The 14,705-nt window shown below is 40.7% G+C and overlaps 1 protein-coding gene across 2 annotated transcripts in view; it reads right to left on the bottom strand.

Moving 5' to 3' along the window:
- Window positions 1-229: 229 nt before the first annotated feature.
- The window catches only part of arhgap20 (Rho GTPase activating protein 20), a 119,423-nt gene continuing 104,947 nt past the window's right edge, over window positions 230-14,705 (bottom strand). For both annotated transcript variants that reach the window (XM_078545478.1, XM_078545479.1), the window contains 3 exons: window positions 10,934-11,123; window positions 8,449-8,566; window positions 230-6,708 (listed from right to left, as the gene is read on the bottom strand). In XM_078545478.1, the coding sequence (XP_078401604.1) occupies window positions 4,883-6,708; window positions 8,449-8,566; window positions 10,934-11,123 (2,134 nt within the window). In that variant the 3' untranslated portion in view covers window positions 230-4,882. The remainder of the gene's footprint in view (window positions 6,709-8,448; window positions 8,567-10,933; window positions 11,124-14,705) is intronic.

The following is a 14,705-nucleotide window of genomic DNA, read 5'->3' as shown; positions in this document are numbered from 1 at the left end:
GGTCTGGGTGGGAGGTGGGGGGCGAGGGGTGTGGGGGAGGTGGGAGTTGATGGTGATCAGGCAGAATCCAATGGTTATGGAGAGAGCATGCAGAAACAATCAAAACTGAAAAGTGAATAAAATAATTAGCAAAAGCTCTAATGCCTCCAAAGTGGGACGTGCATTAATTATACAGTATTAATACAATTTCCTTGAAAAGCTAAAAAGTTAAAAACAGAAATGCAAAATGTTTTCTGAAAGTTCAGACTCACTTTATTGTATAAATAAAATCACATACATACACTTAAAGAGGAGTATATTTGTCATTAAGCATTTCAAAGAAGGGAAATGTGCCTTTTCTATTTACTGGTTTCTATGTCTATGGAATACATACAATATAGTAATGACACAAAAGCACATAATTCCCCTTTTTGTTGCTTTTAATGCAATAGTAACAGCAAATAATGCTGTGTAAAATCATTTATTCATTAGCATCAGAATTATTTAATTACAGAGCAAATGGAGGTGACTTTTTGTCAAAAAAATCCACAAATATACATCAATCATTTAAATCCACGCCATCAAAATGTCAATGTTATATTCTTCAAAAATAAAAATACTTGCAGTATTGTAAGCTGGCTGAGAACATCTACTAAAATGCCATGATACCACATAAAACTGGAACACGACTAAATGCAAAAAGTATAGATCTGACAGTAGTTAAAGGCATTTGTTTGGCAAATTTTGTGTTTTGACAAAGCCTTTCATCAGCTGAAAGTGATGTATAAAGTAAAATGGAGTTTTGTCCAGACTATGCATTGTTGACACCACAACAAAATGAAACAGAGGTAGAAATAATTGCAGTTAAACGTCACGCTGACATGACTTGGGAGAACAATTCTTACAAAATATGATGGTGGGCTGGGATCCCAGTAATTATAATGCATCTGTCAAGAAAGGTATTCTTTTGGGGGTCGAGGCTGGCGGCAAACCTTGGCAGCATGAGAGCCAGGAGATTGCAACTCTCATCAGTCTCTTGCCTGAACCCAGCAGGTCAATGGGCAGGATTCAGACATTGGATAGAAGAAGCCCACTACCGAGGATCCAAAGGAATGATTCTTAAAAGTCAAGTGGTTGGGAGAAGATTTGGGGGAAGGTACGAGAGGGCCTGACAGTAGGGGTAGAGGGGAGGAGCCCAGAGCATGAAAGGCCTAAACTTTCCTTGTGGAAAAATCCTGCTGGCTTCCAGCGAGTGTCCCTCTCACTTGCTTAGATGAACAGGTTAAGATCAAAAACCCCAGAAAGCTGCAGCAGGATTGGTGCGGATAAGTTCCATGAGCCCTTCTTACATCCCACCCCCTCAGGTCGGTTCTCCTCCAAGCTTTGGAGCTGTCAATACATTTTCTAGCACTGAGCTGCAGAATGGTTTCAGGGCAGCATCATGTATAACTCAATATTCAAGTCTTAAACTAAGAGCTGCCAATTGCACCATCCGATGGGTAGCACATTATTAAGTATCAGTGGTATCGAATCAAAGACTACTTTACTCATTATCTAATAACCCTGCTGGATCATAAAATAAAACATTATACACTGTAACCTCTCTAGACCAGAAATATATTGTTTGGAAACAACAATTGCCCTGAAATGTTTTGAGCAGAATCACCTGTTCCCTCGATGCCATCAGCATCATTTTAGTACAGTACTTTAGGAGTGGGAAAAATGGAAGATACATTATTTGGGTAAATAAAGCAATTTTTATTACTGCTTTATAAAGTTTTATTAGTGTTTTGTGTTTTAGGTAAATATTTATATCTAGGGTGTTTTCCAGTTCACACACTTGTGGTTAAGCATTCTATCATCCTATAATCCAGAAAATTCTTAAATCCAGAAATGACTTGGTCCCAAGTATTCCAGACTGGAGAGGTTACAGTGTACTTAATATAAAATAAAAATTGTATCCTTAAGAGTGAGAGCACCATAAGATGAACTGAGAATAATTAGATTTTGTTCATGGAATGTTTTATTTGCAATGAGTAAATGTTACTTTACCATCAGCTGCCATTTCTATCATAATATGAGGTGAGAGTCGTACCCTCATTTTTCTGTTTTTCAATGTTTTCCTCTTTCCTCCTTATCTTCATCTCCAGAATAACCAGTTGGTGTTTTGTATAGTTCTGCAAGCATTGGTCACCAACCCATCCCAGCCCCTGCAGTACCTTTCCTGGCTGCCATTATTCATGCGAGTCTTGACAGTGATTTTTCAGACTATTTGGCCATAGGAAGTGTCATAACCAGTTCTATCCTCACACATCTTGCATACATATATATTTCCAGTCGAGGGTCATAGCAATTTGGAAAAGGAACAGATTGATTTACCCCCTTTGTAGAGAGACACTGCTACAATGGAGATCAATTAACTCAGCACGGAATGGAGATTATGGGTTCTATCTGTCAGGACATTTTATGGTATGGAGCCCCATTCAATGAAAGCGCACACTGGAGAATTCCAAGTCACCTGACTGGAAAAATCATGACCACCACAAATTCCGTGCACTGACTCCGATCTGTAGTTCAGTCAAGTGAGCTCAAAATCAGGGAAGGAGCTTTTTAAACTGGAAATCATTGTCTTCAATTTATGGTAAAACTAGCATAGACTTCAAACACAGGAGCAAGCAATTAAACAATTTCACCGATAATATAATGCTCAGCCCATCCTACACATATCAGCAGCAGCTCTCACATTAATGTACTTTAGCCTAATATTGTTAGGTCTTTTAAAAAGGAAATAAATATTATCGCTTATGGACCACAAACTGTGCATTTTAAAGCTACAATATTTAACTTTTAATAAACAAAAGACACAATGCCTATTTTCAATTCTTTTAGCGTTTTCCTACTTAATTTAAAATTATTTACAATGTATTGTAGCAGTTCATTGACTAAGGACCTCTTCTTCTAAGCCAGACCCAGGGCACTGGCTCACAGGTGCAGGGACTAAGAATGAGAGGGAAAGATGACGAGAGAAGTTGAACAAATCTACATCAAACAGAATAATGAAATTCTCTGGGAAAGAAACAGTGCAATCACACATTTGGCTTTTTGTTACTAAAAGTGCTTCAATAAAAGGAGGAAAGGAGAAAGTGCTCAAAATCTGTAATAATTAGCTAGATGCAAAGCAAAATTTCAGTCAGGAGGGTTCAGGTAAAATACAAATGTGAATCTATCATCCAGGCAACCTCATTGTATAACATATCTAAATCTTTGGCAGGATATGCTAAGAAATGAACTCATGATAGCATCATGAATTTAAACTGTGATATAAATAAGGGACTAACCCAGCAACCATGTAGAATACAAAACAAACCAGACTTAGCCTATTGCACTCATACTTTTCAGATTATGCTTTTTTCCATATGTCTACATGAAAATAGATGTAATTGTTGCATTTTAAGCAGAATACATATGTTTAAATAGAGATGATTTGTAAGTTTATTTTAAAATTTATTTTCAGTCCCTAAGTTTTCTCCTTATCAGGCACTGCTCCTTGTCCAATGGGTCAGACAGAAGGCAGCCAGCTCCCAGACTCTTAAAATGATGCCAGATGTTGCATGACAGGGTTCAAGGGTAAATTGTATCTGATTTCCTCCATTCCCTGCAAGGGGAACCATCTGACCTAGTCCCACAATAACTTCTATGTTGTTACAGCCCAGATTGCAAGCTTACCAATTTTGTGGAAATATAAGGTCGGAATTCATGCCCAGTTAGTCCATGCTTGGTGCATTGAAATATACATTGCTACCAAGAGTCTACCAAGCCTGCATCCTCAGCCTCTAAGGTGGTGAGATCTGGACAATATGTGCTAGGCAGGAGAAAAGACAACAGTTTTCATGTTCACCATCTCAGACATATCCTCGGAATCTCTTGGCAGGGCAAGGTCACCAACTCAGGGGTCCTTGAGCATGCTAATTCCATCAGCAGCGTACACTCATTGCTAAGCTAACGATGTCTGCGCTGGCTCAAGTCACACTCATCGGATGGATGACAGCTGTATAACCAAGAGAGACCTTCTGTACAGTGAACTGGCTACTGGGTCATGACCCCCTGGGTGTCCATACCTCCGCTATCAGGACACCTGCAAGTGAGAGATGACATTGAAACTGACAACTGTCAGAGACAGTCGCTGACGGCCATGAATTCTGGAGGTTGACTGTTTGGGAGTGCATTGGAGGAGGCAAGCAGAAAATAAAAGCTCAGCTGGCTGAGAAGAGGGCCCAGAGAAACAGGGGCCAGCACATTTTGCACCTTCTCAGCCCATTCTCTTCCTCTGCAGCAAGTGCAGCAGAGACTGCTATGCCAGAATGAGATTGCTGGGCCACACCAGGCGATTCTTAACACAGAGTCAGCCACCACAGCGCAACAGGATGGAAGATTGCCACAGAACACACCGTTCAATGTATTCACTTTTCTGTAGTCAAAGGGGTGGATGTTATTTCACTGGGTGTGGGTCTGGGAGCCAATGTTGATAATTCACATATACCCTCTCTAATGTTATTTCAGGGTAGGGCAGAAGTGTCAGAACAGTTCTTTGCATATCCCCACTTAGCAGCCATTATTTTTAGAATATAATAGTGTTTCTAAACAACTTATTTTTTTAAAAAATGTATATATATTTTTTGTTTTGCAGAGGACAAGATTACTTTGTACAACAGCTGTAAATATCATAAAACATACCTGTAAAAAGTCAAATTTGACATTACCCAAAAAAATGTACTCTCAGCTATTTAGACTGTGTTATGAGCTATGTTGTACTAATGTTACAATGCAGCTTGAATTGAACCAGAGTTGACATTTTCAAATAGATTTTTAAAGAAATAATATGACACCATTTCCAAACAAGTCTTTACACATAAGACTCCTCTGAGAAAAACACTTGTTCAAAGTCTTCAAATTTTGGATCACTGCAGCACTTCTTTTGCCATTCCTTCTTGCTCTGGAGCATGGCATCAGTCACTTCTTGTGTTTTTATCAAACAGTTCTCAGCATCGATCTGAAAAAAATAATCCTTAACTGCTTTAGCTGCACTATTGGAAAGCGCAATGGAGCACCTACTATGAAACTCCTGCTCAGTTGTGTATGGTCCACTTGTTGATGCAAACGGTTTCTTCTCCTGGAGCATCCCAACCCTTTTCGTAGATAGAACTGTATTAGGCACATTCTCACAGATCTCCCCAGGGCTCTGAGGGTCTGTGTGAGCAGGAGTTACCAGTTCAGACGTGTGTTGATTAGTTTTTCTTTGGGCAAACTTTTCTCCCAGCGTGAATGAGCTGGACTGTTGACGTGGCGTCAACTGAAGACATAACTCCGAATTCTGCCCATAAAAGACAGTCCGAGGAATTTGATTAAGTCCACTCTGTCCTGAAGGAATCTGATCAGCTGTACTCAGCGGAGGAGATCCACAAGCAATGGAGCTGTCCTCAAGTTCCCGGGAATCAGAATGTCCCTGTTGGAGTAAAAGCTTTGAAGATTGGACCATCAATCCTTTTCCCTTGGCTACTGTATTTTGCAGTAGTGACCTGATTGGCTCATGATAGAAATGTGGTTTACCTGATTGGCTTCTGTTCACATTTTGAGCCATACCTTCTGCAGTGACTGGGGAAGCAGCTAATTTGCCATAGGCCAGTTCTTTATCTGCAAAGGGTGGATCACGCCTGCCTTTAAGCTTCTGTCCTTTCTCCTTTCTTCTAAGTGTCCAACTTCCATTTTTCTTCAACCAGCTATTGGGATGCAGTGTGACTGGGCCCTTCTCATTCATGCATTTAGAGCTTTCCTCTATCACTCTAGTAGTTTTCTTGTGTTTTTCTACTGCACTGGAGGAGGAAGTAATAACTATGTCAGGACCCTGAACAGGAGATAGGCGGCCAGAAAAGTATTTAAAGATCCTGGGGCTAGCTAGCAGAGCTGGTTGGCCTTTCTGATCCTGCATGGCAGAACAGGATGGTGAGAAGGTTTCAACTGGGGTGAACACATAGTATTCTGTGTTATGTGCGAAAGCACCATCAAGTGAGCTCAGCGAGGAGCCTGAGGGTGAAGTGCCAGGCGAAGACAAACTAGAGCTGCTAGTCTTTGAGGGGATATTAAGTTTGAGGGGTGGAGGTGGCTGAAGTCGGTTACTGCAGTTTTCCCCTTTCTGTGCAACTTTATGACTGCCATTGCTGGGCTTGTCCAGGTCAAAGCCCTTGTGTAGGTTGTTGCTTATGAGTTCCTGGTCCTCAATCTGTAGCATTTGCAATTGAGCAAGGTAGTTCTCATCCGACTGCGTCATGACAGCATCACAACTAGTTTTACGGACCATAATCTCATGATTTTGGCAAAGTTGAGAAAACTGTGAACCAGGAGGAAATATATTGGGCTCTGAACACCGTCTGTCTCTTCTGGAGCCTTTGAGCCTCTCACAAGTGGAGTAACCATAAATGATGGAGCCCAGGAGGTCATTTTTAGAAAACTGACAGCTCACATTTTTACTCTGGGAAGCTGGAACCTTTACACAACTTCCTTCATCCTCAGGTTGATCAAGATCACAGTCACTCCAGGTCAGAACAGAATCCCTGCTTCGATTGTCTTCGTTTCTCTTTGCCATTAGGTTAGATGACTGAGAATCAGCGTCATCATTGAGCTCATTTTCCAGACTATCATAAGAGGAGTCATGCATTTGAATTGAAGAGAGATCTGCAAGAGGAAGTAGAAAACAAACTTTTGTCTGACAGTGTTATAACAGAAGAACTATAAAGAATAGGATAAGTTCATTTGTCCCTAAAAGGCTGCCCTTTTATAATAGATCAGCCCCAATATTCCATTTTCTCATATCTCTCCCTTCCTAACTTGAGAGATGCACTTAACTCCTTCCTGTAATAATTTACTAAATCCATTCAATCGTCAGTCCTGTTAATTTATACAACAAGCCTATTGCCTTTTGATGAACATGCTCCTCCCAACTTCCCTTCCTAATTCTTGTTTCCAAATGTGGCCCTTAGTATTTGAATCCTCCACTATCATAAACATTTTGCTTAGGCCAAGTATTCTTCATAATCTTGAAACTCTCAGATAATATTGATTTTTTTTCCTGGCAAATAAAGAACCTGCATTCCTATAAAACTTTTCACATCCTCGGATATCCTAAAATGCTTTAGAGCCAATGAAGGACTTTTTGAAGTGCAGTCACTGTTGTAATGTAGGGAAACACAGAGGCCAATATGCATGCTGCAAGTTTCCATAAATGGAAATGAAATAAACGACCAGATAATCTGTTTTAGCTATGTTGGCTGAGGATTCACATAAGACTCACATAATGCCATGGGGCTTTTACATTCACCTGAGGCGGGTGTTAGGACCTCAGTTTAACATCTCATCTGGTAGACTACCCCCAGCAGTATAGGACCCCTTAGTACTGCACTGGAGTGCCAGCCTAGATTATGTGCTCAACTCTCTGGAGTGGAGGTTAAACCCATGGCCTTCAGTCTCAAGAGGTAAGAGCATTATCAAAGATCAAGGCTGATTTTGTAATATAAACAAATTTTTAAGAATTCAGAATTCCTTCCTGCTCTACTCAGTACAAGTTTGCATATGATATTGATGTCCATAAGTAGGTTACCCACAGCCAGCACATAATACTACCTTATGTAACATGACCTTCATTGCATATACAAAAGGCTTTCGCTAAGTTTTTGCTTTAGTTACCGGAGTAAATAGTATAGCTCTCTAGGTTATTAAGATGCAGAAAAGGAGTGCAGCTAGAATCTGCAGACAAATCGTGCCAGCTTCCTCATTCTCAGGATTAAAATTCTGCTTCAGTGATAAACACCATTTCAAAAGAAATCGGCAAAAAGAGAATTTTCAATCTGTTTATAATTACATTTCTATATAACATTTTAATAAGCCTTAATACAGTGATAGGGACCTTTGTATTTGGTACAATACTGTGTTTGGTACATCAGACCACAATGGTGCCCCTCCTCTGCATTTGGTACGCCAATATAGTGAAAGGACTGAACGTTCTCTCCTTTAAGAAATTTCTACTTATTTTAATGTTATTCTTCAGCTGGTCATCTAGTTAATTTTGCATCAGTTACCAGCCTTGGGGGGAATTGCTGCAGGTAAGCTCCTAGAAACGCCACTGAAACAATCAAATTCAGGTAAGCAGCTTATAAGCAATCCCATGTTCTCTGGTAAATAAAATAAAAATTTAAAGGTGATCTGCAATACTCGTGATCACTTGCTTGTTATTTATAACTTTGTGCCATAAGGTAGTTCAGGAAAAATAATCTTCATCATTGTATAGGCTCGTGCCAGAGGGAAGGAAAGTCAGTGATTAATTGTAGGTTGATTGTGATCTAAATGCAAATTTGTTTTTAAAAATTACTTTATGTGGCATTATTTTAAATATTGTTGACAGGATAACAGCTTCTTTACCTGACCCATCATCTCTACTTTCACATTTCCTTGATGATAACACTCCAAAAGGGGAAGTGAAGGCATCTCCAAAGATCCTGCAGCAGTTTTCGATTAGAAACTGCACAAACAAGGCAACCTGCAGAAGGAGAAAGGCCAGAAGTGTGAGTTCATTGTTGTAAAATTCTGCTCCAAGAACTCATGCTGGCACCACATGCTTCGCATTGTCAGCAATCAGATGACAGCAGGACACGGAGCATTTGCACGGAGTCAAATGTGCAATTGTTCTGCCTTTTCCAAAAGTAGGAAGGTAGTGCAGCAGATGTGGCACGTCCCTTCAAGCCACAATATGAAGCTTGAAGCAAAGAGAAGCCAAGTGCTGTTAACCTACACATTCCCCATTAGCAGAGCTGTACAAAAACAAGTAGAGAATTCTTGGAAAAAATATTTTAGTTGGCTTGCTTCAAAAATATAGATACTTGAAATCCCAAAGCAATTTAAGGCTAACCATATAAACATTAAACTTGCTTCTCACAGTTTTGAGTCTTCAGAATGTGTGAAAAGCTGAAATTGGGAATAATTCACATAATATGGATGTTGTTTAACAATGTCCTACAATCAAATAATTTTCTTCAAATTCACCTAATGTAAAGGGAAAACACATTGGGAGTAAAATTCAACTTTGGCAGGGGCACAAGAAGGGTATGAGCAAATCAGACAGTGATCAGACTTCTCCAATAGTGCAGAGCGTCAAGAATGTAGGTCCACTCAATACTATAGGATTGCTCAGAACCACCCCAATGCGTATTATTGGGGTAATACACCCCAATGCGCATGTATTACATTTACATGCAAATGTAATTGCAGTGCATTGCATGACTGCAATGAACAGGAAAATTGGGCTGAGTGTGTAATCAGTGGTGACTGACCCACTTCTGTCTGTTTTCTTCCCTTGCCATACTTTACCCTCATTTCTTTCCAAATATAATTTTAAATTAAAATACTTGATTTAATTAATCTCTTGGTAGTGAGGTAATCAGACGATTGTCCATCACTTTTCTTCTGCAGATGCTGACCTCTATTCGATTAGAATTGCAGAATTGTAATGCTGCTAAAGTTTGAAACATAAACGTATGCTATTGGAACAGGAGTGATCCTACACTATACGAGTAGACCATCACCCTTGAAGAGGCCCCTCAATTATTGGAGCCATCCCACCCACGAGCAGAGCGGTGGCCCCGTCCCTGTTTCTTGCTGAGTTTCCTGAAGGGAAACGGCAGGTTCTAAAGAAACTACAACTTGTTTTCAATGTCATTGTCTTGATTTACTCTTTCATTTAGTCCATGAATAATACTGGAGAACAATTGCAAGTGGCTGCAAGGAACAGATACCCAGGATGCTGCTCTTCCAGTTCAAGAAAAGGAAGAGAAATGCAACTTCTCCCAATCTTCTCCATTCCTCACTTAAACACAGACACTATTTCTCTCCTGCAACAAGGATCAATAGATGCCAAAAAGCATTGGGAATCCTGGCTAAATATCCTGGGGTAACATGGAGGCTAATTGCAGTACTAATTCTGGGAATGCTGACAGTACAGATGGAGACTGAACCACTGCTTTTCCTTGTCTATTTAACTTCTAAGCAATAGGGACAACTCTACAAACAGACTTCTATTCACTACATAGACCATTCCTTTAATATTTAGCCTGTAGCACATATTCCATTTTACTACACTAATAGTTCTTTTGGTGTGAGGCAAGTTACTTGGAGGAAAATGCTGTATTATTCATGACTTTTGAGGTACTACCGGGATGAGTAGAGGTGATGCTTTATTTGGCAAGGATATTGGGAACATGTGCAAATGACTTATCTCTTGAATGTTTTCATCATTTATGCCTTACAACTGAGAATTTTCTGGTTGGGATCACTTTCCGTCACTGATTGCTGCTTGCTCCAAGGGAAACTTCTTTACAGGGCAATGTTATGTAAGCAGCAAGCAATAATAATTTCAGACATTTTAGCCAGGCTATAAAGCATATCCTCTCTAATGGCGTCCTTCCTGCTCCTGAAGCAGTCAACATCTTAAGTTTACATATTAAGGAAAATGAAGCAGAGATAAAATTAAATGTACTTATCTTATTCAATAGCACAACCTAGGGTGAAGCTTATTTATTTTCAATGGCTGTATTCCCTGATGTAATCAGGTTTCCCTTTTCCCCATGTTCTTAACAGTAACATTGACTCAACCTTTTGTACCTTATGTGACTCAAATTACATACAAAAAATTCTTCTGGCCTCAGTGTTAAATAAAACAGGGTTCCACTGTATGTGAAAGATGAACAACTTAAATAAATGTAGATGTTGAGAATCAGGTAAAATTGTTAAACGATCTCGTACACTCAAAGCACAGCATAATTTGGAACACTTTACACAATGCTTTCACTGTGAGCTTTGTGTGTCACACCACCTTGTGATCACCTGACTGTTGGCAGTAACAACCTCTCACCTTTTTTGTTGACTCGCTCTCTATCTCGGGACTGCAGGGTGTGGGAGGCCACAAGATGCTGGGCGCGATGCAGACTGCCAAGTTAAAGGCGTTCATCTGGTTTTCGTCAGCCTGCTGTTCAATGTTGTGAAGCACTCTAAACACATGATGTAGGAGGAGGGTATTGAGTTTTGGAAGTTGCTCCAGCAATCTGGAGAAAATGAGAAGTTAAATCAGAACATTGAAAGACTCTGGATGACACTGTCACTTTAGGGAAGACAGGAAGGGCCAACTTTTTAATTGATCAGGGATATTTTTCCCTTCTAGTAGAGGCATCAAGAGTTCTTACACCATAAGAATGAATACTTCTAGAAATTACTTTTGCACTTGATTTCTTTATCATTTAATATGTCTGAGATATTATTTTTATTTTCAGTCCTTCAGAAGTAATTCTGCATTCCAATGCTCGAAGTGGGGAGTGATACTCAGAGAGCAAACCAGGGGAAAAATCAGGCCTCCACTCCTTTCCTCAGGCATGCTATGGGGAGCACAACTTCCCGCTGTGGATCACGGAATCATGCAGATATATGTCTCTTTTCAGTTGTAACCAGGATTATACAATGAAGTCTTGTTATGACAAAAATTTGTCAATTTGCTGAAAAGTTAAAAAGATTTGAATATCGAAGAACCTCTGCTGTGAGTGCCACTGGGAATTACTGTTGTTGGATTAATATTTTTACACCACTGAGGCACAACTGCTGTATTTAAAAGTTAGAGACAACCCGACACTCTAATACATTTTAGAATTACTGGGAGGGTCTTCTCAAAACACACTAACCTGACATAAGCGTTTCAATCAGTGGAAAATTCCATGATAAGTGTCATTTAATTGCAATACTTGCAGTACCTCTAGGTGGCAATGTCATAAAGTGTCTTTTTTAAAAATGTTAAATCTCATCCAACCTTTAATGCCAAAACAGCTGCAACTTTGTATATTGAGAATTAACACCAGAAAAACTAGTTGCATCTGCTTACAGTTTCATGCCACCAAGTGTGACTGTGAAGATTTGAGTTTCTGATGCACTGACCTGCAGCCATGTTGGTGCTGATAAGTGTACTTGGATCTCTGCATTCTGCCAATGTAGGCTTTTTGCACATCTCCAACTTTCACCGCTCCCCCATTGGCAGCCATGCCTTTCAGCTCTGGAATTCTCTTCCTAAACCTTTCCACTTCTCTACCCCACTTTCTTGAAGGTGCTTCTTTATAGTCACCGGTCCTAATAACTCCGTACGTGGCTCAGTGACAAATTTTGTTATGTTAACACCCTGCGAAGCACCTTCGGATGTTTTATCAGTTGTCCTGGACTTCCTCCCATTTCACTCCGCTAGCTATCTCCCCTTTGCGTTTCTCATCTTCAATTCGTTCCCTCTCATTGTTCAAATTTAGCAGACAGCGACTCAATCACTTGATCCAATTGTCTCTTAAGGCTCCTCTCCCGCCTGTCCACCTAAACAACGCATTTGAATACACAGTCCAGTTGGGAACCTGATTTAAATTCAGCAGCTGTGGATGGGTTTCCCAGAGCTCAGGAAACCCAGGGGTTAAATGGAGATGGAAGCAGCCCGATCTAGCAGGAGAAATAGGAGTGCTTCCTTTGGCCCCTTGGGCAAACCTTTGGCTTCGCTTTTGTTGATTTACAGCCACTCACTCCAGAGATAAATCTAACAACCCTCCACCAACCTCAGATCCACCCCTTCCCTACCAAGTCATGAGATTTCTCACAAGCCACTGCAGCCTCCTGTCATTGGCTTTCCTGCCTGGCAGCTAGCCTGGCCAGCTGCTGGGCAAGATACAGAAAATGATAATGAGGAAATGATAACGAGAGGAACTCAGCATCCCCAAGGTTTCTGGGATACCCTCAATCGTCACATTCCCCTACGCTTGAGTCACATACTGTGGGTAAAAATGCAGTTTATACAATTATACAGCCTGCCTTTACTAAAAGTTCTGTTATAAAATGGAGGTAAAATACCTCAAAGATTGGCCGAGTAGTGGATAGTGTAGAGGATAGCCATAATCTCCAAAACGTTATAGATGGGTTGGTGGAGTGGGCGGTAAAGTGGCAGATGGATTTTAACATAGAGAAGTGTGAGGTCATACATTTAGGGAGGTCAAACAGTTACAGGGATTACACAATAAATGGGAATATACTAAGAGGGGTAGATGAAGAGAGAGATCTTGGCGTGCAAGTACACAGGTTCCTGAAGGCAGCAGTTCAAGTAGACAAGGTTGTAAAGAAGGCATATGGAATGCTCTCCTTCACTGGCAGAGGTATAGAATATAAAAGTAAGGATATAATGTTGGAATTGTATGAAACACTGGTGAGGCTACAACTGGAGTATTGTGTGCATTTCTGGTCACCACATTACAGGAAGGATGTAATAGCTCTGGAGAGAGTGCAGAGGAGGTTTACAAGAATGTTGCCAGGGTTAGAAAAGTGTAGCTACGAGGAGAGATTGGATAGGTTGGGGTTATTTTCCTTAGAACAAAGAAGGCTGAGAGGTGACTTGATTGAGGTGTACAAAATTATGAGGGGAATAGATAGAGTGGACAGGATAAAATTGTTTCCTTTGGTGGATAATTCTTAAGTGCTTTAAGCTGCAGGGCTCAGGAAGGTGGGATTAGAAAGGGCACCTGGGTGTCCTCGGGCTGGCATAGCCAAGATGGGCCGAATGGCCTCCTTCTGTGCTGTAACTTTTCTATGGTTCTATGGTTCATATTTCAGACCCAGATCTTCTCTTTGATTACTTATATATTGGACTACTAACCCAGAGGCCTGGATTAATGATCCAAGACTCAAGTTCAAATCCCACCATTGGAACCGGGGAATTTAAAATCAGTTCATTAAATAAATGCGGAAAAAAAGCTAGCATCAGCAATGGTGAGACGCAATTACCAGATTGCCGTTAAAAGCACATTTAGTTCACTGATGACTTTAGGAAAGGAAACCTGCCAGTCTGGCCTATATGTCACCCCAGATCCACAGCATATGGTTGACTCTTAAATGTCCTCTGGCCTAGCAAACCACTCAGCTGTACCAAACCACCACAACAAAACAGAAGAATAAAACAGAACTGACCACCTTGCATCAACCTAGACATTGGAGTTAGGCACAACAAAGGCATGCCCTGCCTGGTCAACCCTTAAAGTCCACCCCACTAGCATCTGGGAACTTGTGCCAAAATTGGGAGACCCATTCCACAGCTTAGTCAAGCAACAGCCCGATACAGTCATATTCACAGAATACCACCTTTCAGTCAGTGTCCCAGCTGTCGTCATCACCACTCCTGGGTATGCCCTGTCCTATCGAAGGTGGCAGTACAGTGGGAGACAGTTGAGAAGGAATCGACCTGGAGCCTTCAACACTGATTCTGCACCCCTTGAAGTATCATGGCATCAGGTCAAACATTGGCAATGAAACCTGAGGTATGAGTGACTGCCCTTAAAATCACATCAGCATTTGGCCAAGTATGGCATCAAGGAACCCTAGTAAAATTGAAGTCAATGTTCTCACAGCAGCGGATCACAGCCCCAAATTACTTATGGGCATATTGAACCTTTTAAGGAAGACGTGTTTTTTAAAAAGACATACAAGCAACAGTGGGCTGAGAATGTAAAGTACCCACTTTCTGGAAAATTCCATGTGGATTATATTTGACCGACTAGTCCAGAGACAACTTGGAATGTCGCACCTAAAAGGTGTCAAGGCCTACTTCAGACAGAGACACATGA

Source organism: Cetorhinus maximus, chromosome 7 (genome assembly GCF_964194155.1).
Source record: "Cetorhinus maximus chromosome 7, sCetMax3.hap1.1, whole genome shotgun sequence".
NCBI lineage: Eukaryota > Metazoa > Chordata > Chondrichthyes > Lamniformes > Cetorhinidae > Cetorhinus > Cetorhinus maximus.
This window is presented reverse-complemented; position numbering and strand designations above follow the sequence as displayed.